Below are 27,556 nucleotides of genomic sequence, written 5' to 3'. Positions count from 1 at the left end.
ATATAGTGGAAACAAATTAAAGGAAATTGTGAAATAATACGTTCTTATATTGATGTTTCTATCGTCAGACCACTCCGACAACATGATGATTAGACTCAGAGGCCGTTATCGTTGGCTACTGTAGTACGATCTCTCTCTCTCTCTCTCTCTCTCTCTCTCTCTCTCTCTCTGAGTCAAATATTTTCAGATGTCCAACTGATGGTGACCGTTTGTTTTCAATATCAAATCTTTTACCATCTAAGCTGAAATTTGAACATTCTACAATGGTAGTTAGAAAAACTCTTCAAAACAATTCACCAAATTTATTATAAACATTTCAGAAAATTAAAAATGCTATAAATGGTCTATTCCGAATGCTTGAAGGTGGTTATATCTAGGGGTAATTTCCAAACTACTTTCAGCTTTTCCAACCTCACCTGTATAAACAACAAAAACAAATATATCAAAATATAATAAAAGAAAGGAAATTATATAAATTCAATTTGAACAACGTATATATGAATAAATCGTAAATTGCATATATGATCTATATAAACCTAATAAGCCATTACCGATAATGTTGGAAGTGCTCGCCAATGTAAGAAACAGGGAATTTATCCTCGGACTAAGCCACTTCAATTAAACATATGGATAAATGATATCCTGGAAAATGAAATTCATTCCGACATCAAACACTGTCCTGAAGCTATAAATATAAGCAATATAATTTTATATAATGTATTCACTATAACATTCACCTTTCGAATTAAATCTAATATAAAGTCTTACCAATAATATAAATAAGAAAGATGAACGCAGGATGATAACCCAGGACGACCTAGCTTCACCAATTATACTTTAGCGAAAGTATTGTACAAATATCACAATTAGTTTAATAGTACACAATATATATATCTATCAGAGAGGAAGGAATCTATTTTTATATTGGTGCTTTGAAGGCTTAAGGCAACGGATAATGATTACCATTAAACATTTAGAAACCCCTAACAATGCTTGGTTCTCACCTTTATCCATGCAAGCTATGAGACGAGTCGAATGCCCTCGAAGTTTAAAGTTTCATGTCGGAGGAAGCTCAGAGTCCAAATTAAGGGAAGTTAGTTCATGATGAATAACTTCGTAAATGTGTTAACACTTGAATCACGTAACCCAGACATGGTTCGATAAAATAGCAGCACAGTACAAATTCAATGATAAAAATCTTGTAGTACAAATTCAATGCAGCTAAAATCTTCGAGTCCAGATACTGCCAGTGAAGATATGGACGGTATGGTTTGCTAGGCCAGACTGACTTGGGTATATCCATGAACCTCCCAAGTAAAGAGAAAATGGCGTGATTAGCAGGCTTGTTAGCTAATTACTTAGCTCGTAGTAAGCAAGCAGGACTTAGATGGTACCAAGCATATAAATGTAATTCAACTAGTTATTTTAATAGTTTAAGAGAAAAGTCCTCCTTACTTCAATAAATACATATATAAATATACTAATAAACAAACGTAAGAAATACTAATTTCCGTTTAGTCCACGGAAGAGGATGAAGATTTTTCAAAGGTAAAAAATCTTCATCGCTGTAAATGAACATATGAAATTAGAGCAAAATTTTTCTTGTTCTTTCCTCACTTACCGTAGCAGCTTTTCTTTTAGGCCGCGAGGAAATTTTCTTTCTATCAGCACCAGGAACATTCTTATTATCAGTATTACAAACTACATCATCAGTAGTATTAATCTCAAGGAAAGGAATTATTTGACTTGCATGTAACTTACTAATCTTTTTAGTTTTCCCTTTCAGTACAGTTACTTGTGTCACCTCTCCCAAATCATTACTTACAACTTCGCGAACTAATCCTAGGGGATAATTACTCCTTTTAGTATGTTCCTCCTTCACAAGAACTACATCTCCTGGCTTTATCAATGCATGAGAAACCGGACGATACCTGTCCTTTCGGTCAATAGCTTGATATAATAAATTACCTAAAAACTCATTATGATAAATATTATTAAGATTTTCTTTAACCTTGCACAACCCCTGGTAACTCCTCTCTATGTCTCTGGAATCAAAATCTGGATCTTGTGGAATGCTCTGCAATTCAGGAATCAAATTTAAAGAAGACAGCTCATACCCTCTGATCAAATGTTCAGGGGTGATTGGTTCAGGAAGAGAATCTTTACTATCATTTCTAACAACTTCCTTAAAAGCTATGGGACGTCTATTAGCGAGATGGATCACATTACATACTAAAAATTCAAAATCCGAATAGGATAAAATGTTATTCTTTATTGCTCCAAAAATTAACCTTTTTACCATTTTAACGCACACCTCAACCATAGATCCCAACTGACTAGCACCTTTGGAATATTGTTGAAAGGAAAGAGGGGCAACATTATTTTCTTCAAAATAAAGTAAAGTTTCTGGATCCCTGATAAACGATGTAATAATATTAGCTCCGGCTACAAGCTGCGATCCCTGATCACTAATGCACAACTGAGGGATCCCATACTCCAAACAATGCATCTGAAAAGCTCTTAAAAATTCACTTACATTTAAACTTTTAACTATCTTCATATTAATTGCTCTAGACCAAGTACAAGTCAAACATAATAACCATAATTTATGTGTCCCACCACTAACTTTAACTGAAAATGGACCAAGATAATCTATAAATATATTGGCAAAAGGTACATTAGGTGGATTACAACGGAAATCTCTATAGGAATTCTGATTAAGTTTAATGCTACGACTATTGAACCGACGGCAATGAACACACTGCTTCAAAGCTTTCTTAACAGTAGAAAAATGTTTGGGTATGAAATAATTTCTTCTTAATTCGGTCAATACGGCATAACTACCAGAATGAAGTAATTTATCATGAGCATTCATTATAATAAGTCTTGTGAGATAACTATCATTAGGCAGTAGAATGGGAAACTTGTTATCTTTGTTTAAATACCACTTCTTAAATTTACTTCTTACTCTAAGCAAACCTTGCTCATCAAAAAATATGTTAAACTTTGTCACAATAGAAGGAATGTCTTTAATAGGCACATTAACTTGACTGAAATATTCAAAAACTTCAGAAAAATATTTCTTCTGCTCAAAAGATATCAATAAATTAAGGGCTTGAACAAAGTAGGGAGTACTAAAATCGTCATTATCACACTTCAACCCTGCTCTAACTTTCCATTTCTGGACACACATCAAAACTCTCCGATATACTAGCACTAGTCTCCTAAAACTGGAAAACCTGTTAATATCAATGAGAGGCTCCGCACTGGACAAAAGCACAGAAAGACCATGGGAACAATTGCTCTCTTCACCAATTTCAAATGCTGGTATTGTGACTGATAGCTCTGGAATATTGGCTTCATCCAAACTAGGTCCTGAAAAATAATTAGAATTCATGAGCTGATTATACGACACACATCTTGTCACCAAATCTGCAGGATTTGCCTTACCAGAAACAAATTTAAAAGTGACAGGAAACATTTCACACTTTCTCTGAATATTATGAATCCTGTTGCGAACAAATGTTGTGTGTTTATTCATTTTATCTAGTTTAGATGAAGATGCATTAAGCCAATGTAAAGCACAAATGGAATCTGTATATAAAGTTATATTCACAATCTGTAGAGGCTTCATGCAATGTGACCCAGATAAGTCATTGAAAATTTCCATAGCACATTCTACTCCTAAACTTATTGCATTTAACTCAAGGGCTGGTATCGACTTGCCATCTAGCTGTTTATTAACTAGCCTATTTTTGGCATGAACGAAGCTAAGCTTATTAGACTCATTATGAAGCAAATAAAGGACACATCCATATATATCACGACTGGCATCTGTAAACACTAAAATACTATATTCACCATTACGAGGACCAACAGATCTAGAAATACGTAAAGGTGCTGCTCTGTTACACTGCTTTGAAATATTTTGCCATTCCTTCTGCAACTCCTGAGATAGTATTTGATCCCATCCAAGTTTCTTTCGACACTGTAATTTATGCATAAATAATCTACACCTGTTAAATAATGGCATATTAAATCCAAAGATATCGAACTGGGAAGCAATAGTTTGCAATATGGACCTTTTAGTCTTAGCTTCAGCATTTAGATTAATGGGCTTTGTAAATATCTCATCAGAGTACCTATCCCATGTTAGACCGAACAGTTTATTTGTTTCAGGAGTGACTACTTTATTCTCTACATCAATTACATCCTGTAAATCCCTATCATTAGTGACAATCTGTTGAACCTTGAAATTGTATGGCTCAAAAATACATGGAATCTGTTTATAAGCCCAATATAAACTCTCTGAATCATTGAAAGTGACAGCTCCATTATCCATATATATAAGTGAATATATTAAATGCTTCAATTCAGACAACATTGACTGGTCAGATGCTTGTGCAACTAATATGTAATACAGAGATATCATAAGTAAAAATGGGCTGCATCTCAATCCAAACGGAAGCCTAACATTCTTAAATGCAACCAAGGAAAAATCTCCCTTACTAACATTCTTGTACCAGTAAAACAGTAATCTAGCTTGGTCAGCTTCACTTAAAGCAAGCATATTAAACGCCTTCTGCAAATCAAAAACTAACAAATTCTTATCAAACCGTAAATTAAGGAAAGATGATGACAATTTCTGATTCAAAATAGGTCCTGAAAACATACACTGGTTATGTGATAAAGATGTGCTTTTAGAAGATTCCTTGAGATTAGACAAAAACACTACCCTACATTTAGTCGACTCTCTGTCTAGCTTAAAAATAGGCATATGAGGCAAAAAAGAGAAGTAGGGATGTTCAGCCTTGTAAACCTCTAAATCATATATTGGCTCAATGATACCCAACTTAATCTGCTCTTTAAAAGTTTGATCAACTAATTGTAAATGACATTCATTCTTCCTGAGCTTCTTAAGGTTTGACTTAAGTATGAGCTTAGATAACACCTCATTTTTAGAAAGTAAATGAGACACTTTGGTATTCCATGACAAAGGAACTTCTATCCTTCCGTCAGATCTTCTACTAATCTGTTTTAAAGTAAATTCAGTTAACTTTTCGTCAAGGTCTGTATTAGTTTCACAATAATTCGTTTGATCATAATTCAAGAAACATTTGCACTCAGATTCGAGAATTTGATCAGTGGCACGCTGCAATTGTCCCTCCAAAATATCACCCTTATCATTAAGGACTGAAAAAAATGTATTAGTAGTAAACCCTGATAGGCAATTCTCTTCCAAAATATCAACACTATTGCTAAGAAAAAAAGAATTGCTATAAACATGGATATTTGAACAATTAGCTTCCTTACTTACTGATAAACAAGCTCCCAATCCCCCATCTGTACCTCTGAAATTGGCAAGCAAAGCTTCAATATTACCAGTGAGCATTATTCCTGCTTTAGATTCAATGTACACAGAGGGACTCACATTACCAATCACTATCTCTTTTCCCGTTAAGCAACTGAAAGAATCTGTGCCCAGCAAAAGATGCACATTATCAATTTTCCTCAAATTACTATTCAACAATTTATCAGCAAGTACTAACCCTTTACTGTGCACAGCTTCAACAAGTTCACCAAGAAAGGGTAACTCCAAATTAATGCTTATCTCCGGAACCACAATTGCCAAAATATGCTCCACTGAATCTCCAATCCTAAGAGGCATCTTAATAACTTTAGTACAGTACCTTTTACTCTCATTAAAACCCTTGACAGTGAGCTCAATGTTTGAGTGAACAATTTTAAACTTGTGTGAATTTGCTAATCTAGCAGACACAAATGTACTCTGAGAACCGCTGTCCTTCAAACCCCTATAGACACTATCATTGCCCTCAAGAGAAAAAGTAAATGTGGGCAATATGGAATTCGTCGAGTACTGGTGTGTTACAGCAACTCCACTGCTAGCCTCCTGTTTGGCATTAGAATTATGTTTATTAGTCCGAGATGATCTATCCCTTGCAGATTCTGACACACAAAGGTAACTCATGTGATAACCATTACAATTTATGCAACGCTTTTTAAACCTAAACCTACACTCGCTAGACATATGGTTTAACATTCCACATTTTACACAACCTCCGAAAGACTCAATTATGTGAACTTTTTCTGCAGGAGTAGAGAATTTCTGACATTTATTAACATAATGATTAGTTTCCTTACTATCACTTCTACTACAAAGGAGACAGTTTGGTACAGAAGATTTACTTTCCATTACTTTAGTTTTAATGGCCAAACTATCAGTACTATCTTTAACAGGAGTATTTCTGAACTTATTTCTAATCTCTTGAGAAGTTTTTCCTTTAGTACTTTCGTACCTCTCACTAGCATTAAAAAAATTATCGAGAATATCATCCAAAGAGGGGTGAGTTTTCGTGGTGATTTGAACTAAGTGACTCTTGAAATTATCATTAATACCACGCCAAGCAAAAAACCTTGTAAACTCATTAGCATCAATTTTTAACGTCCTAACAGCCTCACAAATAGTTCTCAGATTTGAGATATATATGAAAGGATCATCCTTCTCTCCAAGCTTAAGATTCAACAATTTCTGGATGGTAGAATTTATTCTAGCTTCTTTAGAAGCAAAAGCTGAAACCAACAACTCCTTGGCATCTTTATAAGATTGCTTGTCAGCTTCTAAACTATACAACAAATACTTAGCCCTACCATCTATTTGCTGTTTTAGTAAAAGCAACAAATCCCTATCTGGATAACTAAATGCACTGGTTGTGTTTTCAAACTCGGTTATGAACCTTAAAAAATCTTCCCCTTCTCTACTACTAAATTTTGGAAGAGGAGCTGTGGGCTGCTTAAGCAAGCTTCTAGCAGTATCAGTTAAATTAGAAAAAGGATTTGCAGAAACATCAAGCAAGGGCAATAACCTTTCGATTTTATCCAAATAATCTTGACATGAATTTAATTCAGTTTCCAAATCAGCCTCAACTACAGTTTCTCTATCAAAAAATTTCTCAGCTAGAATCTTACTATCGAGATCAGACAACTTTTCCTTATAATGTAAGAGAATAGCTCTCTCAGACAAACGCTCGGAAGGATTAAAGGAATCATAATTATTAACATTATTAAAACATTCAGTGACCTTTTTCCTAATAGTCTTCCGCTGACCTACAAATATCTGCAACTTATTCATATTTAACAAAATATAACGAGCTAGAAAAGAAAATTAATTATTGGACTCTGAGCAACCCTCAAACACAAGAATTTTACTCCGGCAAATTCGGCAGTCTCCATCAAAGCCCCACGTTGGGCGCCATAAGCTGAAGTTTGAACATTCTACAATGGTAGTTAGAAAAACTCTTCAAAACAATTCACCAAATTTATTATAAACATTTCAGAAAATTAAAAATGCTATAAATGGTCTATTCCGAATGCTTGAAGGTGGTTATATCTAGGGGTAATTTCCAAACTACTTTCAGCTTTTCCAACCTCACCTGTATAAACAACAAAAACAAATATATCAAAATATAATAAAAGAAAGGAAATTATATAAATTCAATTTGAACAACGTATATATGAATAAATCGTAAATTGCATATATGATCTATATAAACCTAATAAGCCATTACCGATAATGTTGGAAGTGCTCGCCAATGTAAGAAACAGGGAATTTATCCTCGGACTAAGCCACTTCAATTAAACATATGGATAAATGATATCCTGGAAAATGAAATTCATTCCGACATCAAACACTGTCCTGAAGCTATAAATATAAGCAATATAATTTTATATAATGTATTCACTATAACATTCACCTTTCGAATTAAATCTAATATAAAGTCTTACCAATAATATAAATAAGAAAGATGAACGCAGGATGATAACCCAGGACGACCTAGCTTCACCAATTATACTTTAGCGAAAGTATTGTACAAATATCACAATTAGTTTAATAGTACACAATATATATATCTATCAGAGAGGAAGGAATCTATTTTTATATTGGTGCTTTGAAGGCTTAAGGCAACGGATAATGATTACCATTAAACATTTAGAAACCCCTAACAATGCTTGGTTCTCACCTTTATCCATGCAAGCTATGAGACGAGTCGAATGCCCTCGAAGTTTAAAGTTTCATGTCGGAGGAAGCTCAGAGTCCAAATTAAGGGAAGTTAGTTCATGATGAATAACTTCGTAAATGTGTTAACACTTGAATCACGTAACCCAGACATGGTTCGATAAAATAGCAGCACAGTACAAATTCAATGATAAAAATCTTGTAGTACAAATTCAATGCAGCTAAAATCTTCGAGTCCAGATACTGCCAGTGAAGATATGGACGGTATGGTTTGCTAGGCCAGACTGACTTGGGTATATCCATGAACCTCCCAAGTAAAGAGAAAATGGCGTGATTAGCAGGCTTGTTAGCTAATTACTTAGCTCGTAGTAAGCAAGCAGGACTTAGATGGTACCAAGCATATAAATGTAATTCAACTAGTTATTTTAATAGTTTAAGAGAAAAGTCCTCCTTACTTCAATAAATACATATATAAATATACTAATAAACAAACGTAAGAAATACTAATTTCCGTTTACCATCATCATCTACGCCTATTGACTCAAAGGGTCTCGGTTATACAGTATTTCGTCAGTAGTCTCTATCTTGAGCTTTTATATCAATATTTCTCCATTCATCATCTACTAATTCACGCTTCATAGTCCTCAGCCATGTAAGCCTGGGTCTTCCAACTCTTCTATTGCCTAGTGGAGCCCAATTAAATGATTGGTGAACTAATCTCACTTGGGGAGTGCGAAGAACATGATCAAACCATCTCCATTTACCCATCATCATGATCTCATCCACATATGACATTAGAGTAATCACTCTTATAGTTTCATTTCTAATCATGGCCTGTCATTTCATTCCAAATATTCTTCTGATGGCTTTGTTCTCAAATCTATAAAATCTTTTGGATATTGTTTCATTGCCATACCATGACTCATGTCCATATAATAACACAGACTTCACTAAACTGATATATAGCCTGATTTTTATATGTAATTTCAGGCGATTTGACTTCCAAATTTTATTTAACCTGGCCATTGTCTGATTTGCTTTTTTTTTTCTTTTTTTTTTTGTCTTTCATTAGATTCAAATTCTAAAGACCCTGTATTAGTGATCATAGTCCCTTAATATTTAAACGATTCTATCTAATTAATCCTTTCTCCTTCTGATGACATTTCATCTTCCATTACATATTCCGTTCCTATCATCTGATTTTCTTCTATTTATCTTTAACCCAACCTCCTGTGATATTTCATGAATTCTGGTAATCAAGCGTTGCAAATCCTGTCGTGTTCTGGTAATGAGGAGAGCGTCATCAGCATAGTCTAGGTCCGTTAATTTCCTATTACGAATTCTGTCCAGTCCTTCTCCACCATCCCCAACTGTTGTATGCATTACTAAATCCACAAGGAGGATAAACAACATGACAACACATTGGAGTACTCCGCTGTTCACTGGAAATTCCTTCTCTTATACATACATTGGTCTTTCTAATTCTGATTCTTAGATTAAACCCCAGAGCAGTGTAGATAAGACAGACTAGTGTGCCCGAGTGTACCCTCAAGCAAGAAAACTCTACCCCAAGGCAGTGGAAGACCATGGTACAGAGGCTATGGAATATCACAGCTGTCACGAATGTTATATTCAGGATCTTGGTTATATCTTCCTGATCTTTCGAGAATCTACCAAAGCGAATGTATCTAACAAGAAAAACATAACCAGATATCAGAATTCTTCTCCTGTCTTTAATCTCCAGATATAAATTACAGTGAACTCGATTACCAAATATGTTAATTTGTACAAATGCTTTCCATGGATAAACAACTAAGAATTAATTGACATTGCTATAAAGTGTATAAGTACTTACGTGGTTGAAGTAATATACAAATTGATGAAACATTTAACTCTGATTATATAACATCTCTATTTTATCGTTATAACATTTTTCATAAGACGGAAAGAGTTCCAGCATGCGGCGTTTAGTTACAGTGGGGAAGTTTTGGAGATGATCCCCATGGAGGTCCATATAAGTTGCAGAACATGGTAATGCCGTGTGAAAATCTAGCACTGGCTCCTGCTTGGTAGAATTAATGTCGTCAAGCTGTAGACTGAAACGACTGAGGTTGATTGACTGGTTTTAGATTGCCCTGCATATAGCAGGACACGGTCTCTTGCGTTGGCAGGCCGTAAGTCCACTGACGTAAGAGATATATCATATAAACACGAAGGACGGCCAGGATGATGATGAGATGACAGCAACGCGACGACCGTGGCAGGAGTCCGAAGCCCGGACGAGGCGCCGCAAAGCACATGTAGTCGACCAAACTCGGTTCCTTTTCGGTCCTGTAGAATTTGATCTTTTCTTATTGCAGCCCGAAAAGGAAATGACGACTAAGGTGAAAACAATATCGAGATGCTGATCTCTCGCATCACTAAATTACAACAACATTTTGGTGATTGATGGATAAAACTTACAACTTTTAAAGTATCCATTGGTCAAAATATGCCAAAATATGTGGAAATCTAAACGACAATGTCATAGAAAATTAAACTGTGTAGTTTTATAATTACAAACTTCTAGTCAACTAATCAGACTACATGTACTTATAAGCCTATGCCATGCATCTAAGATATGTAAACACATGTAAACAGACGGTAGAATAATGCTTTTGCTTCTTGTTGCAATGAAAAGTCTCGCTTACCGGTTCCACCCAGTCATTCTTCTTCCCTGCTTGAGGGTACTCTCGGGCATGCTATTTTATCTTGAGCTTTAGAAGGCATGACCTGTAGAATTAACTGTATACCTAATATTACAGACAGATCTTCCTGGACGTACTGTACTGACTAGGACGATCTGTCCGCAATATTAGGTGCCCACTAAGTTAATTCTAATAGGCATGCTTCTCCATCATAAAGCTCAATATTACAGAGCATTCTTGAAGTTTCATTCCAGCTGTGACCAAGTTGTGGAATTTCCTTCCTAATCAGGTAGTTGAATCGGTGGTACTTCAAAAGTTCAAACTTGTAGCGAATGTTTTTATGTTGAACAGGCTGACATAAATCTCTGTTTATAGTTTTTATATGAAAAATCTATTTTAATGTGGATACTGTTCTTGAAATATTCTATTTTAATTGTTCATTACTTTGGACGTTTTTAGGGTTGGTTTTATAGTACACTGATAAAATAAAATTTAGATCTTTTGAAGCTCTCAGTACTTAATTTTTTCACTGGTGGTGAATTGACTAAATGGCTGCAACAGGAAGATCTGAATGTAAAGGATAGTCGGAATTATGAAAAATCTTATAAAACATGCATAACGAACTAACTGAATGACGATGCAAAAGGTTAAGTTCTAGATCTAGTACTAGTTTTGTTTATAATGAATTCTTACAGATGACGAAACTTGGTAAATATGTTAAAAGTAACCTTTTTAAGTTTATCATACGTGTGTTAAATTGGAAACCATATTAACTATTCTTAAAGTATTTTTATAGTTAAGATTCCTAATAGGAAGTAACTCGCGTAAGCTATATCTTTCTTATATTAAAAGCATGCCATCAATTCACACATAAGTGTTCTCATATTTAGCATAACAAATCTAAGGTCCACGCCACAGTTGATATCACTGTCGGTGAGCATGTACACGTTACCCATAAGGAAGTTACAAATACATTCAGCCACACACACATACATATATATACATACTCATAAATATATATATATATATATATATATATATATATTATATATTCTTACGAAACTGGTCTAGTGTAGAGTAAATACAATAGATTGTTCATGATTTATTCATATATTTCATTTGTGCATTGATGAGATGAATAGCCATCCCGTAAGATGAGTTCCTGTCATGTAGATATAAGTTTTGTATGTAAATTATGTAAGACTTTCGTCGTTAATTTCATTTTACTCTTCATTCAAGTCAGCAGTTGAGACAGAGAGTTCCCTTGAAAGCAAGGTTCGTCCCCCTGAATTTTTATCTAGTTGGTAACTTTGCGCCTTCCCTCAAGCCACGAGAATAATCTATTTGGGATAATCTAACAGTTACTAAGTTCATATGTATGTGCCCCTAGGGATGCATAGTAGAAGAGAACCGACCTGTCCTGTGAAAGAGCCAACATCGCCTCTCTCTCTAGTGCCTCGAGTAAGTCCTCTCCCAAAGTGTATAAGTTTTAATATAACATAAATCGTGTGTAGTGTGTTTGAACGTTATGGAAGACCATAAAAGTGTTTTCAATTTATTGTGTGATTATGGGTTCTGGTGTTATATGAATTTTTTAAACTGGCCCTGTGCAAATGAAAAACATCAAGTATATTTGTATCGCTATCTGGGTACTTCATGTGAGCTAAAATTTGTAAGTTTATCAGTTTCTTTATGTAATTTATATGAGTTTAATCATTAGAGTATTAACTATTTTCATCAAGTGTCAAGACTAATTAATTGTGCAAGATTTAATTTCTAGTGAAACAAGTGATTATATAATTTTCATAAGTATTTATTTATTTTGTCTTGAGTGTACTTAGGAGACCTTTAGATATTCAGTGTTTTTATACATTGTTGTCTGGGAGTTATATAATTGTCTCAGAGCTTAGGTATTTATATTTTCAAATGTAACAGATTAATGTACACACAAACAGGTGAGTTTGGAACGCGAGAGGTTGTGTAGCTTGCCAGCCGTAACATATAATATATTTTGGTTCCAAGAACACGGGACCATAATATAATGATATATATATATATATATATATATATATATATATATATATATATATATATATATATACACACATATGTATATATATAAAATGAATGATTTTATTATGTATATATACATATATATATAATACATCTATGATTTGATTATGTATATGTATATATATATATATATATATATATATATATATATATGTATATATATATATGTATGTATATATATAATACATCTATAATTTTATTATGTGTATACATATATATATATATATATATATATATATATATATATAAAATGAATTATTTTATTACGTATATGTATATATATAATACATGTATGATTTGCTTATGTACATATATGTATATATATGATAGATTTTGCACATTTAGACATGTTTTTCATATTCAAATAAGCCATATTTTGATACATTAATGTCTGGATTCTCTTACCGACATCGAGATCAGAGCCCCAGGCAGAACCACTCAAAGACAATAGCTTTTGATCGGCCGGGAATGCGGGAATGGAACCCTCGTCTAAGAAACTTGTAACAACAGTTACTTGGCCCTTAGCCATGAAGAAATATAAGCTAGACATTAATGTATCAAAATATATAGCTTATTTGAATGTATATATACACATACATATACATACATATATATATATATATATATATATATATATATATATTTATATATATATATATATATATATTTATATATATATATATATATATATATATATACATATATATAAAATCATCATCATCATCTACTCCTACCCCTATTGACACAAAGGGCCTCGGTAAGAGTTCGTCAGTCGTCTCTATCTTGAGCTCTTTTAATTCAATACCTGTCCATTCATCATCTCCTAATTCGTGCTTCATAGTCCTGGGTCTTCCAACTCTTCTAGTGCCTTGTGGAGCCCAGCTGAACGTTTGGTGAACTAATCTCTCTTGGTGAGTGCGAAGAGCATGCCGAAACCATCTCCATCTACCACTCATCATGATCTCATCCACATATGGCACTCGAGTAATCTCTCTTATAGTTTCATTTCTAATTCTGTCCTGCCATTTAACTCCCAATATCCCTCTGAGGGCTTTATTCTCAAATCTACTAAATCTATTGGAGATTGTTTCATTTTCATCCCATGACTCATGTCAATAGAGTAACACCGATCTCACTAAACATATATAGTCTGATTTTTGTGTAATTTCAGATGATATGATGTCCAAATTTTACTTAATCTAGCCATTGTCTGATTTGCGTTTTTCAATCTTTCATTAAACTTTGATTTTAAAGCCCCTGTATTGGAGATCATAGTTTCTTAATATTTAAATGATTCTACCTCATTATTCCTTTCTTCTTCCAATGATATTTCATCTTTCATTGCATACTCCGTTCTCATCATCTCTGTCTTTCTTCTATTTGTCTTCAGCCCATCCTGGTGTGATATTTCATCCATTCTGGTAAGCAAGCATAGCAAATCCTGTGGTGTTCGGCTAACAAGAACATTATCATCAACATAATCTAGGTTTACTAAATTCCTATCACTAATCCAGTCCAATCCTTCTCCACCATCTCTGACTGTTCTAGGCATTACAAAATCCATGAGGAGGATAAACAACATAGGTGACAACACATTCCCTTGGAGTACTCTGCTGTTCACTGGAAATTCATTCGATAAGACTCCATTAACATTAGTTTTGCACTTGCTATGCTCACGAACAGACTTAATCAAATTTACATATTAAAGAGGAATTCCATAATAACTCATGGCTCTCCACAAAATTAGCCGGTGCACACTAACAAAGGCTTTTTCATAGTCCACATATGCCATCAAAAGGGGATTTCTATACTCTATGCATTGTTGCTCAACATGTCTCAAAATGAACATTTGGTCATTGCAACTTCTACCTTTTCTAAATCCTGCTTGTTCATCTCGCAATCTTTCTCTCAAGTCTCTGTAGAATAAGAATACTATATATTTTCATAACGCCTGACATAAGTGTTATGCCTCTGTAATTATTGCAATTAGTCCTTTTTTTTTTTGCTATTTTCACCAACAATCCTTACTCCCATTCATCAGGTTTTGCTCCCTCCATGCCACATTCTACAAAATAATCTTGTTAGTAGTCTGGGAGTCACTTCATTTACGGCCAGTATCATCTCGGCAGTTATTCCATCGTATTTCGGGGCTTTCCATCTCTTTAGTTTTTTTACGATAGCTTAGACTTCAAACACACTGAATTCATTCATGGGCACATCAAGCTCTTCATCGGCTTCAGGTATATCATTCAAATTATTCCCTTCATATGTCCTATTCATAACCTCACTAAAGTGTTCCATCCGACGATGTCTTTTTTTTCATCTTCTGTTGCTATAACAGAATCATCTCTCTTTTTCATTGGTAGATGCTTCTCCTTCTTTGCCCCAGGTGATATTTCATTGATAATTCTATGAGCGATTCTTACACCATAGCCACTTCCTGAATTCATAGCTTTCTCAGCCTCATCTGCATTACTGTCTAAATACTCTCTACAAGTAATTTCTGGCTTTTCTTTTGACCTCACTGTCAATACTGGAATGCTTAGCATGCTCTACCTTGTAATTTTCATTACTTCCGCGAAAACTTTCACCAATCAATTTTTGTCTTTGCCTCCTTTTTATAGTATCCCAAGTATCATTTGATATCCACGAGTTTCTCCTTGTAACTTCGTATCCCAAGACTTCACTACCAACTGATTGATATATGTTCTTAATATCACACCATTCTTCATTAATTGTCTGTTCTTCGTCTCTTAAAATCTCTAAGACTGCAAATCGATTCATACATTCAACTTCAAATCTTAGTTGTATCAAACAGGTATTCTATCCATCTTTCTGCTGAGTGCTGACAGTTTTAATATCAGTGTGGCAATGAGGAGCTAGTGATCACTACCAATATCTGCACCTTTATAGTTTCTTATTTTTCTCAGAGTCCTCCTTCTCTCTCTTTGTTAATGGCAATGTGATCTATCTGATTTTTGTCATTGCCACATGGCAAAGTCCATGTATACTTGTGGAAGTTCTCGTGTTGAAGATGAGTACCTCTAATGACAAGATTGTTTGCTGAACAGAAACTTGTGAAATGTGCTCCATTTTCATTTGCAACTTCGCCAAGACCCTCGACAACCATCACATTCTTTATTCCTTGATTATTTCTTCCAACTTTAGCACCGATCACAATTTTCATATCTCTCTAAGAGATTTCATCTATTAGCCTCTGCAGTTCTTCATAGTATTCATCTTTCCTTTCTTCAGGGGGATCATTTGTTGGGGCATATAAAACTATAATACTCATATTGCACTGCTTTGATTTGAATTTTGCGAGTAACAATTTACTATTTACATTCTCCACTCGGTTAATGCCTTTTCTGCTCTTGGTGTCTTTATCATTCCTACCCTTTCTCTTCTGATGCCATCCGATCTTCCTGAGTAGATATATATATTGCCTTGGTCTACAGTTTCCTTACCAATCCTCTTTCAACGTACTTCACTTAGGACCAAGATATCCAAACTATATTTCATAAATGCACTCTCCACTTGCTGTAACTTCCTAATCTGATTCATGGTTCTAACATTCCTATTACCTATTTTCAATTTTTCTTTAGTATTTAGAGACCGGGAGATTCTTAGCACCCCACTACGCCTGGGACTGGGTGCCATTCTGTCATAATCTCTTTCCATAATTGACTAAATCCATAAAAGATTCATTAGCTAGATACATCAAAGGATAGCCAGTTCCTTGTGATGTGCAGTGCCTATTTAACTAAGGCAAGTGACCCTGCCGGTCCATACAAATTCTAGCAAGAGCAACCGCCAGGCATCAGAATTAAAAGCCGAAAAGACAGTTTGTTCATCGCCTTAAACTCAATTCGTCACCCTGGTGCCAGTGACTTCGTCGAGATTTATGGGGGCATTCCCTCCACACTCAAAGCTCTCATTATTCTACCAGGTTGCTCATCCGCTTATACGAGTATAACCGTTGGCGAACATGAATTGCTAATATATATATATATATATATATATATATATATATATATATATATATATATATATATATATGTGTGTGTGTGTGTGTGTATATGTGTGTATATATACATGTATATATATGTATATATGTATATATACGTATATATGTATATATATATATATATATATATATATATATATATATATAGGTATATATATAGGTATATATCTGTAGTTATATGTATATATATGTATATATACTGTATATGTATATATATGTTTATATATGTATATATATGTATATATATATATATATATATATATATCTATATATATATATATTCATATATATATTTATATATATGTATATATATAAATTATATATGTGTATATATATGTATATGTGTATATATAAATATGTATATATAGATGTATTTATATACATATATATATATATATATATATATATATATATATATATATATATTTGTATATATATGATAGTTATTTTGTTTAAATTCCAGCAAGGGCACGTACTTATTTGATTTACCTTAATTCAAACATGTTATATCTTATTTAGCACATTATAGCGAATGGGTATTACCGCTTTCAAACCAAAACTGGAGGTGTATATTATCATTAAGTCTAAACTACGAGGCGTTTTACTGTATGGCAACACACGATGAATGTTAAATGGTTTATGTCATGATTCACTGATAATGTTGTATCTTGTATGGAAATCGTATCTTGAAGTGTAAATCGTAGTAACTGTGGAGCCAGTTTATCTTGTTTATTTGGAGATTCCTTCCCTATTGTCGAGAACGAATATACTGAGCCATTACCGCCTCGGCTAGTACCACAGCTTCTCTCTACAAGAATTTTGACCACTAGCTAACGGTAAGAAATAGAGAAATTTTAAGTTTTTCTTCACTAGAGAACTTTTTTCAGAGAGAGAGAGAGAGAGAGAGAGAGAGAGAGAGAGAGAGAGAGAGAGAGAGAGAGAGAGAGAGAGAGAGAGCGTGAAGTTTGTTAGTATAAATGCCATTGATACTTAGTTACTGGAAAGTACATATAAAAGATTGCGCAAATTGATCAAGGGAAGACAAAAGGGATCAAGATTTCTCGTTGACAAAATTAAAAATGGAGTGTTTCAAGCTTCGGCTAGCGCGTGTGACGACCGTGACGTAAATTGTCAAGATTTTTGTTGTTGAAGGTACTGTAGTATCGTACTGTAATTAAGTACTAACTCTTATACACGATTTTATCAGTTTCAGTTGTGTTGAAGATAAATTTCCCGAAATGTATCCATCTATATTTAGGAGAACACCTGTTTTGTTGAAATTAACTTAGCTTGATAACCCCTGTTTTCTGAGTGACTTTTCACCTATGATTTTACGAGTTAAATTCTTGATTAGAAGTTTTTATTTAATCATGCTCCACATTAAAAGAGGCAAGGAAATAAGATATGTATATTCTTATTGAAATATTTCACTTATATTCTGTAACGTTTTCAGTCTATAGTTCCTTTAAATTTTCTGCTTGTCAGTTCCTAAAATTTATTGCATCCTTGCAAATCAGGAAGGCATCCGACTTAGGTTTTGATAGAGGATAAATGTGTTTTGTGAATCATCGGCTTTGCCGTTTGCCTTACTCTTAATGCGCATACTTGTCCTGCCTTTTGAATACTTCAGTGGTTCATGTTGATCCCATGAGAAGTAGCGGCACTTACCCTCTAAGGTGCATCCCTGTTACTTGAATCAACTGCTGCTAAAAGGGAGGAACATCATTCAACTCTGACTTTCAAAGATAGATTGAATAACTCATTATTTGAAACTACAGTGCGCCTGCTACAAAACACAATCTAATTAGGACTAGCTTCCATTTTAGAAAATATCTGGGAATTTTGGCTATATTTTTGAACAAATCTATTGTGTAATTTCATCTACTTATTGTTGTTTCTTTAACTGTTTTAGTATTTACGCGAAGCATGTGTCGGTGCAGGACACACCTATCCACACATTTACAAGTGACGTTTGATTATTACAATCGTGTATTTCTGTTCAACAAGAATTTTGTTTCTATATGGAACTGTTTGTAACCGAAAGACAATCAGCACCATAAGTAATTGATTTAAGTTATCATGACCTCGAAGAATGTTAATATCAAAAGACTTCTTATCTTTAAACTCTTATTCAATATTCCATTTCTAACTGGTGATTTAAAACATACAATTTGTATCCATGATAAGTATATGCGAATACATTCTTTATTTTCCCATCTAAAGTTAAAAGATTTGAAATAAATCCCATGTTCACTTGTGGTTTTTTTTTTTTTTTTCAGTATTTGATACTCTTTTATTTCTTCTGTATTCCATTGTGAAACTTCAGAGGTTCAAATTTGCTTTGATGTTGAAATGGCTGACGCAAATCTCTCCTCATAGTTTATATATGACGGATCTATTTTAACGTTGCTGCTGATCTTAAGATATTTCGTATTCATTATTTGTTACTTTTCATATAGTTTATTTATTTCCTTATTTCCTTTCCTTACCAGGCTATTTTTTTTTCCTGTTAAAGCCCTTGGACATACAGCATCCTGCTTCTCTAACTAGGGTTGTAGCTTAGCTAAAAAAAAAAAAAAAAAATAATAATAATAATGATAATAATAATAATAATAATAATAATAATAATAATAATAATAATAGTTAGGGCACTTTCATGTCATGGTTACCAGGACGGTTTCCAGAAACGCTTTCATAATTTTAAAATTTACTTTCCTTCTCAATATGATTGTATCTCTTGACAGTGAAAGGAAATTAGCATTTGATATCTTTCACGAATGTCGTACGTGCCACATCGTAATCGTAACCCCTGATATCACCATTATCATAAATGCCCTTTCGAATTCACGTATCACATTTCACAATTAAATGATAGACCCGACAGTAACCGGTTTTTTAAATGGAATTCTTGCCCTCTCTCTTACCTGATGGTTGACAGTTTATGACAGTCATCATCATCTCCTCCTACGCCTGCTGACGCAAAGGGCCTTGGTTAGATTTCTCCAATCGTCTCCATCTCCAGCTTTTAAATCAATACTTCTTCATTCTTCATCTCCTATTTCACGCTTCGTAGTCCTCAGCCATATAAGCCTGGGTCTTTCAACTCTTCTAGTGCCTTGTGGAGCTCATTTGAAAGTTTAGTGCACTAATCTCTCTTGGGGAAAACAGAGAGCATGCTTAACCATCTCCATCTACCCCTCACCATAATCTCATCCACATATGGCACTCGAGTAATCTCTCTTATAGTTTCATTTCTAATCCTGTCCTGCCATTTAACTCTCAATAATCTTCTGTGGGCTTTGTTCTTAAATCTACAAAATCTGTTTTATATTGTTTCATTTTCTCGTCATGAATCATGTGCATCCAATGAAACCATAATTCATTAACCACATCGTCATCTCCATTATGAACATTACAAATCATAATAAATTGTTTATTTTCCAATCTAAATAGTTATGGTACCTTCGACCATGCTATGCAATTTAGTCGATGCATTTCTCTAGTATATTTAGCAAAATTTCTGTGGTAATATTTTGGGACAGTCCCACCCAGCGCAATTACCGCTCTTCACCACATGGGAGCTTGATTTTTTTTTTTTTTTTTTGCGAGGGAAGCAAAAGCCATTAGATTTCGGTGATATTTCGATAGAGTCTAATGGTTTTCGCTTCGCCGTGCGCTGGCTTCGCTGGCAAAAAAGAAAAAAGAAAAAAAAAAAAAATCAAGCTCCTATGTACTGTAAAGAGGTAAGGACGCTTGGTGGGACTCTACCGAAATATTACCATTTATGTTACCATTAGAGGCAATTTATCTTTAAATCTGTAAAGACCTTAAAATTAACAAATTAACCTTAGATTTATTTTAGTTTCATTTTTTCAGTTTAGAATCAGGAATTGTCACAGCTTTTTTCAATAATATAATTGTGCTGAGACTATAAATTCCAGAGTAAAATTCCAATTACTCCATTTTTTTCATGATTTTAATTCTAGTGGCAAGTATGAGAAGTCCCCTGTTTGCTCTTCCCAAAATTCAATTAATTGTTTTAGTTGCACTTGCTCGAGCTTTTGCTCAGAGAGTTTATGCCTCAACTGAAAAGGAGTACAATTTAATCATAAAAGAAACACTTTCTGGTACAACTCAGGAACATAAATGGTGGTCTACCCTTAAATCTGCACTCTTTGGTGTAGATGCAACAGTTCCTCCTTTACTTAAACCAGATGGCTCAGTCACTCACTGTCCAAAGGAAAAGGCAACCCTTTTGGCTGATGTTTTTGACAGTAAACAGAGTAATGAAAAACTTGAACTTCCTCATTCCTGTTTTCCTGAGGCTAAACTAACTAGTTTAGCTTTTCGATCTCGTGAGATTAAAGCTCTGTTGATGGACCTTGATGCTTATGGAGGTGTAGACCCAAATGGTATTTTTCCTTTGTTTTTTATAAAGACAGCAGATTTCTTAGCTCCAAAGTTATCTGTTATTTTGCGCAAGTTAGCAAGAAGAGGAGCTTTTAGCACTTGTTGTAGAATTGGTAATGTTACTCCTCTATGTAAATTTGTTTGTGGTAGCTCAAGTCCCTCTGATTACCGCCCAATTTCCATAACTCCCATATTATCTAAAGTTTTTGAACGTCTTCTGGCAAAACGTCTTGATAGGTTTGCTGAAGGTAATCATCTATTCCCTAGTTTGCAATTTGGTTTTCGTAAAGGCCTTGGAGCATGTGATGCCCTTCTTACAATCTCCAATGCAGTACAGAAATCCCTTGATTGTGGTCGGGAAGTTCGTATGATTGGCCTTGATTTTAGTGCTGCCTTTGACCGTGTTAATCATGAGGCCCTTGTTTTCAAACTGAAACAGTTGGGAGTGGGTGGGTCGTTTCTTAGCATTATTATTGATTTTTTAAGTAGTAGATCTCAAAGAGTAGTTGTTGATGGGCACCATAGTGAGTGTAGGAATGTGATATCCGGTGTTCCACAGGGTAGTGTTCTTGGCCCATTACTTTTCATTCTATATACACATGACATGTGGTTTGGCCTAGAAAATAAGCTTGTTGCATATGCAGATGATGCTACTCTCTTTGCATCAATTCCATCCCCTGAATGTAGATCTGGGGTTGGTGAATCCCTTAATAGAGATTTAGCTAAAATTAGTGCATGGTGCAAGTTATGGGGTATGAAGTTGAATCCTAACAAAACTCAAAGTATGATTGTAAGTAGGTCAAGGACAGTGGCTCCTCAACATCCGGATCTCAGTATTGATAATGTTTCTTTAAATTTGTATGACTCTTTCAAAATTTTAGGTGTGTTTCTCGATAGCAAATTTACTTTTGAGAAACATATAAGGTCTGTGTCTTCTTCAATTGCACAAAAAATTGGCTTATTGAGAAAGTCTTTTAAGATATTTGGTGATCAATCTATTCTGAAGAAGTGTTTTAATTCTATTATTCTACCTTGTTTTGAGTATTGTTCTCCTGTCTGGTCTTCAGCTGCTGATTCTCATCTTAATTTGTTGGACAGAAACTTACGGTCTATTAAATTTCTTATTCCTGATCTAGATATTAATCTCTGGCACCGTCGTTCAATTAGTTCATTATGCATGTTGCATAAGATTTTTCATAACTCTGACCATCCTTTACATTCAGATCTCCCTGGACAATTCTATCCTGTTCGTAATACTAGGCAGGCAGTTAATTCTAATAGCCAGGCCTTCTCCATCACGAGGCTCAATACTATGCAGTACTCTAGAAGTTTTATTCCAGCTGTTACCAAGTTGTGGAATGATCTTCCTAATCGGGTTGTTGAATCAGTAGAACTTCAAAAGTTCAAAGTGGGAGCAAATGCTTTTTTGTTGACCAGGCGGACATGAGTCTTTTTATAGTTTATATATGACATATTTGTTTTTGACGTTGTTAGTAGTTTGTATATGACATATCTGTTATGACGTTGTTACTTTTTTTAGAATGATTTATTGTTAATTTGTTCTCTTCAGTTATTTATTTCCTTATTTCCTTTCCTCACTGGGCTATTTTTCCCTATTGGAGCCCCTGGGCTTATAGCATCTTGCTTTTCCAATTAGGGTTGTAGCTTGGATAGTAATAATAATAATAATAATATACTCGTATATACATCTACCTTGCTTTCTTTCTGTCCAACATCTTTTAAATGTTATTTCATCGTGTATTTGCTATGAATTCTCTCAGTTGCACTTGAGCACTGAATGGCCCCACAACAATAATTTGCCTAAAATTACTATTAGCCTATTTCTCCAGTTGGGTACCCAGTGTCCGGATTAAACTTGATTAATATTTGGTAATTGTTTCCTTTTTGATAACATTGAATCACAGGTATTATGCCAAAACCCTGATAGTAAATCCAAGAGCATATTATCAAGATTCAATTTCTTTCCTTTGGAAGGCATCTTTCCTTCTTTTGTAGTTCTAATCTACCGACTTTTAAAACGCTGAAAATGAATGTTTATCCTCCTTTCTCGAACTCAGAATAACCAGATATGAAACCTAAAATGTCCGATAGCTTGATTCGTATTTGAAAATTACATGACCGATGTCATCAGCCTACGCATTCAAAAGTTTTCCTTTCTTATATATTACTCAGAAAAGTAAAGCAAAATTCGATTAGTCTTGCTAATGATATCTAATCGAAGAGCCATCTCGGTGGCGGAATAAACTAGTTTACGCCAATCATAAACCAACTTAATCTAGGTAAATTCAAGATTACAGTGTACATAAATCGGTACAGACTCTCTCTCTCTCTCTCTCTCTCTCTCTCTCACATACATGTTTTCCTATTGGATTACTGAAGTAACTGAAGTAAAACCCACCAAGTAAGAGACCAACCCACGTGACTTAACTTTGCCTGCGGTACAACCGCAAAAACCTCCTATTACAGCACTCATAATACCAACACTCATGCTAACAGGGTACAGTTTGTAAATGACCGTAACTAGCATTATCATTATCTTATCCCTTGAAATGATTATGGCAATAATAATGTTTGTTTTTCATTTTTACTGTATTGACATTATGATTTTTTAACGAAAAAGTGTAGCTTCATTTAAATAGAATGTTGTGAAGTGTATGCTGTTCAATTGCTGGACTAATTTATGTATAGAATTCAGTCTTCAATGGTTTCTATAACTTCTGTATTTATACTATGTTATTTAATCCTCTTTTTTTATTTCTCTATTCGCAAAACATCCCTGTATCTGTACCTAGTGTCGAGTTGAGAAATACGCCTTTTTTTCTGAGACCTGTTACAGATATCGGGCAACCGGCTCCCCTTTGAATACATCACAAGAAAAATATATATGTGTGAAACTAACAACGATGCGATCCTCAAAGATTTTTTTATTCTTAATTCTTCAATTTGGCAATATTGATTAATGATGGAAATTTCTTTAGACATCTATATTTCCATTGTGTGCATTAAATCAAAACAGGTATTTTCGCGAGTTCATAATCAACTGCCGTAAGAAACAAAGCCGCCTGAGTTGAGGATCCCCTTTATCGATATCATTCTTATAATATCTCCAATATGTGACGTTAGGCCTAAAGGCTTTTTGTTTTAGGGGCCCTCTAGGCTAAGCTGGAATCTTGATAACGGGATATAGACATACGGTATATCTTGACTGATATTTAAAGCGGAAAGGGAGCGATGGGAAAGGGTTTATGGTTTGGTGATTTTTATTTGACGCTATGGAGTTGTTAATTGCAATCATATTTTATTACTTATACCTTAATTGTTTATCACAATCTATAAAAAATGTATTCAGCTAATCCATTTCTTATTATATTCATTATCATATTCATTATATTATATGCTTCTGTAAAAGCATTATGGTTTCCTTTGGAAACTTGAACATTCTCGAGAAGTTGGTTTGCTTCAGAGCATCCATATTATACTAAATATATAGAATTATATTGTATATTCCCAACTTTTTTTTTCTTTTTTTTTTACAATTTTTCCATTATTTATCTTCAGATTTCATTGCCATGGACTTAAATAGTTTTTGGCACCACTTCAATTCAAACTATCTCTCTCCAGTAAGCCTTTTATGATGAAATCTTGCTCTTTCCATTCCAAGATGTTCAACAATTGTCTAGTGGATTATCATTCAATAGGTAATCAACAAGATAGACATTGATCTATAGTTCTATACGATATGAAATTTATGTTTATCTTCCATTGTTTTTAAAGTCGTTTAATCGGGAAATCCTTTCAAATTTGCCTCGTCTCGACCTCTCGTACATGGTTGAAAGGATTGTAAGGAAACTGCACGAATGCAGATAATCTAAAGGAAATAGTCTGTCCGTCAGTAGGGCTGTGATAATACCTTGTAGCAAGCTATTCTTCTTAATTGAAGAAATTTTAATAAAACTCGGTACAAATGTTGACCAGCATGCAGAGGTATGCATAGATATAATTATCGTATGCCCGGTCGTTCGTTGTATTGTAGCCAACAGTTCCTGATGGTATGGGCCTTTCCCTTGTTCGGCCCGTAGAAGAGAAAGAGCTTGCCGGGAAGTTTAGCTTGTAATTGCAGCACTTGCGCCGTTAGAGAGATCTAGTAAAATTTCGTTTAGAACTTTTTTGTCAAAATACCGAAATTATCGACCCATATTATGAATATAGCTTTAATTTTGAAGAGTGAATCCATTTCAGATAACAAGCTTAGTTGCTTAGAGACACACGTGTAAAAAAATAGCAGCTATTGAGTTCCTTTGTTTTCCCAAACACATTTGGTTCGTAGAGAAAATTATGTTATTTACTTTTGGCAAAACTGAAAAAGAGGGTGTTATCAATAATTCATGAGTGGCGATATTAATAGCTAGAAATTAACCAGATCACGTATATGTAAACTCAAATGATTCTCTCTTGAGTTCTTCGACGCGTAACTGACCTTTCTTGCTATATGCAGGATCAATTCTAGACCCTTAATACACGTTTCCTACTGGTGTTAAGTAATGAAGTTCTGATTTTTGTTGAGTACGTTGAATTTTTCCGATCGATTACTTTACAGTAATGTTCATTCACTTTTCCACTTTTACAATATTATTGTTTGCATTACTTTATGTAGATTAATATAGTAAGTATTTTGATTGCGATGATCGTACAATCATCACTACAACGATTGAAAAATTACATAGCCAGTTTTATGTACCTATGCAGAATTATTCAGGAACTGTTCGTTCATGATCTGGGCTTATGTTGCATCAAGTTAGCAAAGCTGATTTTCAGAAGTTTCGTTAATGCTCTCTGAATGAGTATGAACTCAATTTGTAATTTATTTACTTTTAGTCAATAAATCATTATTAATTCAGACGTCTGCGTTCCAGTACGGCTAATTATTTTAACCAGTTCAACAAAGAAATTGAATTAATTTAAAGTTTGTAAGAACTTGCTGTCAATTAACTTTTCTAAAAGTTCTCCATAAGCTTTCTATTTGACTTGTGAAGATTGCTGGGTGCACAGCATTGCTACAAGTTACACTGATTAAATTTCCATTTGATCATCTGTGTGATAGCTATAATTTTCCCTTGCGTTAAAGAAAGAATATTTTCAAGCTCATTTTCCTGTAATTTCTAACTGATAACAACTTAATCTTAATGGTGTATATTGGAGGTTAAAATGTTTTAGTGAGAGTCTGCTTCAAGTATTCAATCTTTTGTTTATTAACATACTTTTTATGTATTGTCACGTGCCGCACATTTCTATTAATCTTTGTATGCACATACACTGTAGGGCACTGGTTAGGGTTACAGACTAGTTATAATCTTCTGAGTTTATTTTTGTCATTTATGTTTGAATTGAAAAGGCTTCGGTTACAAATAGAATATTGCCATGATGAAATTTAGAAAAAGACGAGCATCACTTCAAAGGAATGGATCGAATGAAAAATGTTACACCATAGTAACATTTACTGGCGAAATTCCACTAATTGTACATAATTGGAGTGCTAAGTCCTAAAACAGAATTGTATTTGCACCTTAGAATTGTATTTCGAAACGATTTTCACAGCAACTGTTTCCTTTTCCCTTTGCCCACTTCTTCCTCTTTAGCTTCCCCTCACTTCCTCAGCTTTCTGTGCAGCGGTGGCTGTTTGATTGATTACTCCGAGATTAAAACCCAGCATTCCCTGACATCAATGCAACAATTGGCATAGCTTTTTTCCTAGCCAACATTTTTTTTTTTTTTTTTTTGGCTCATGCAACAAGTTATGGTATTCCTTTTTGCCTTTGCCAAAAATCAAAGATTTTGCGATGGCTATTTCTTGGTTTATTTATATGTTTGTTTTTGAGCAACTTTACACATAAATTGCTGTACTGATTTTGAACAAACTTGGTTGTCGTTTTGGGTATGACTAAAGGATGAATCTGTAATATTTTGTTACAGTACATCAGAGTACAAATACGCAACAATACTCTGAAAATAAGATGAATAAAAAGTATATCAAAATTTATTTTTCTATCTAAAAAGGAAAGCAAAAATAATGTTGATAAGAAACTTTATCTTTAATGACCATATTTTATGTAATGTCCTAGTTTTACTAAGGGACAAGTATTTTACACTTAATTTAATCACCAACATCATTAGATAAATAATGATTCGACATACATATATGCTACTCGATTATTTATAATGAGAAGATATTTACATATATATATATATATATATATATATATATATATATATATATATATATATATACATACAATTGTCACCTCT

General features: G+C 34.0%; 1 protein-coding gene across 9 annotated transcripts; it reads right to left on the bottom strand.

The window, feature by feature from the left end:
- Nucleotides 1-287: 287 nt before the first annotated feature.
- Nucleotides 288-8,504, bottom strand: LOC137640055 (uncharacterized). Of its 9 annotated transcripts, none has more exons than XM_068372470.1 (4): nt 7,804-8,504; nt 769-7,677; nt 552-642; nt 288-416 (listed from the first exon to the last, which is right to left on the bottom strand). In XM_068372470.1, exon 2 carries the CDS (start codon nt 7,148-7,150, stop codon nt 1,586-1,588), a length of 5,565 nt encoding a protein of 1,854 aa, XP_068228571.1. In that variant the 5' UTR covers nt 7,151-7,677; nt 7,804-8,504; the 3' UTR covers nt 288-416; nt 552-642; nt 769-1,585. The 9 variants fall into 9 exon arrangements, with proteins under 9 accessions (XP_068228571.1, XP_068228575.1, XP_068228570.1 ...); XM_068372474.1 differs by having other exon boundaries at nt 1,005-7,677; XM_068372469.1 differs by having other exon boundaries at nt 288-642; nt 769-7,451; nt 7,587-7,677.
- Nucleotides 8,505-27,556: the final 19,052 nt, after the last annotated feature.

This window comes from Palaemon carinicauda, chromosome 4 (genome assembly GCF_036898095.1).
Source record: "Palaemon carinicauda isolate YSFRI2023 chromosome 4, ASM3689809v2, whole genome shotgun sequence".
Lineage (NCBI taxonomy): Eukaryota > Metazoa > Arthropoda > Malacostraca > Decapoda > Palaemonidae > Palaemon > Palaemon carinicauda.
This window is presented reverse-complemented; position numbering and strand designations above follow the sequence as displayed.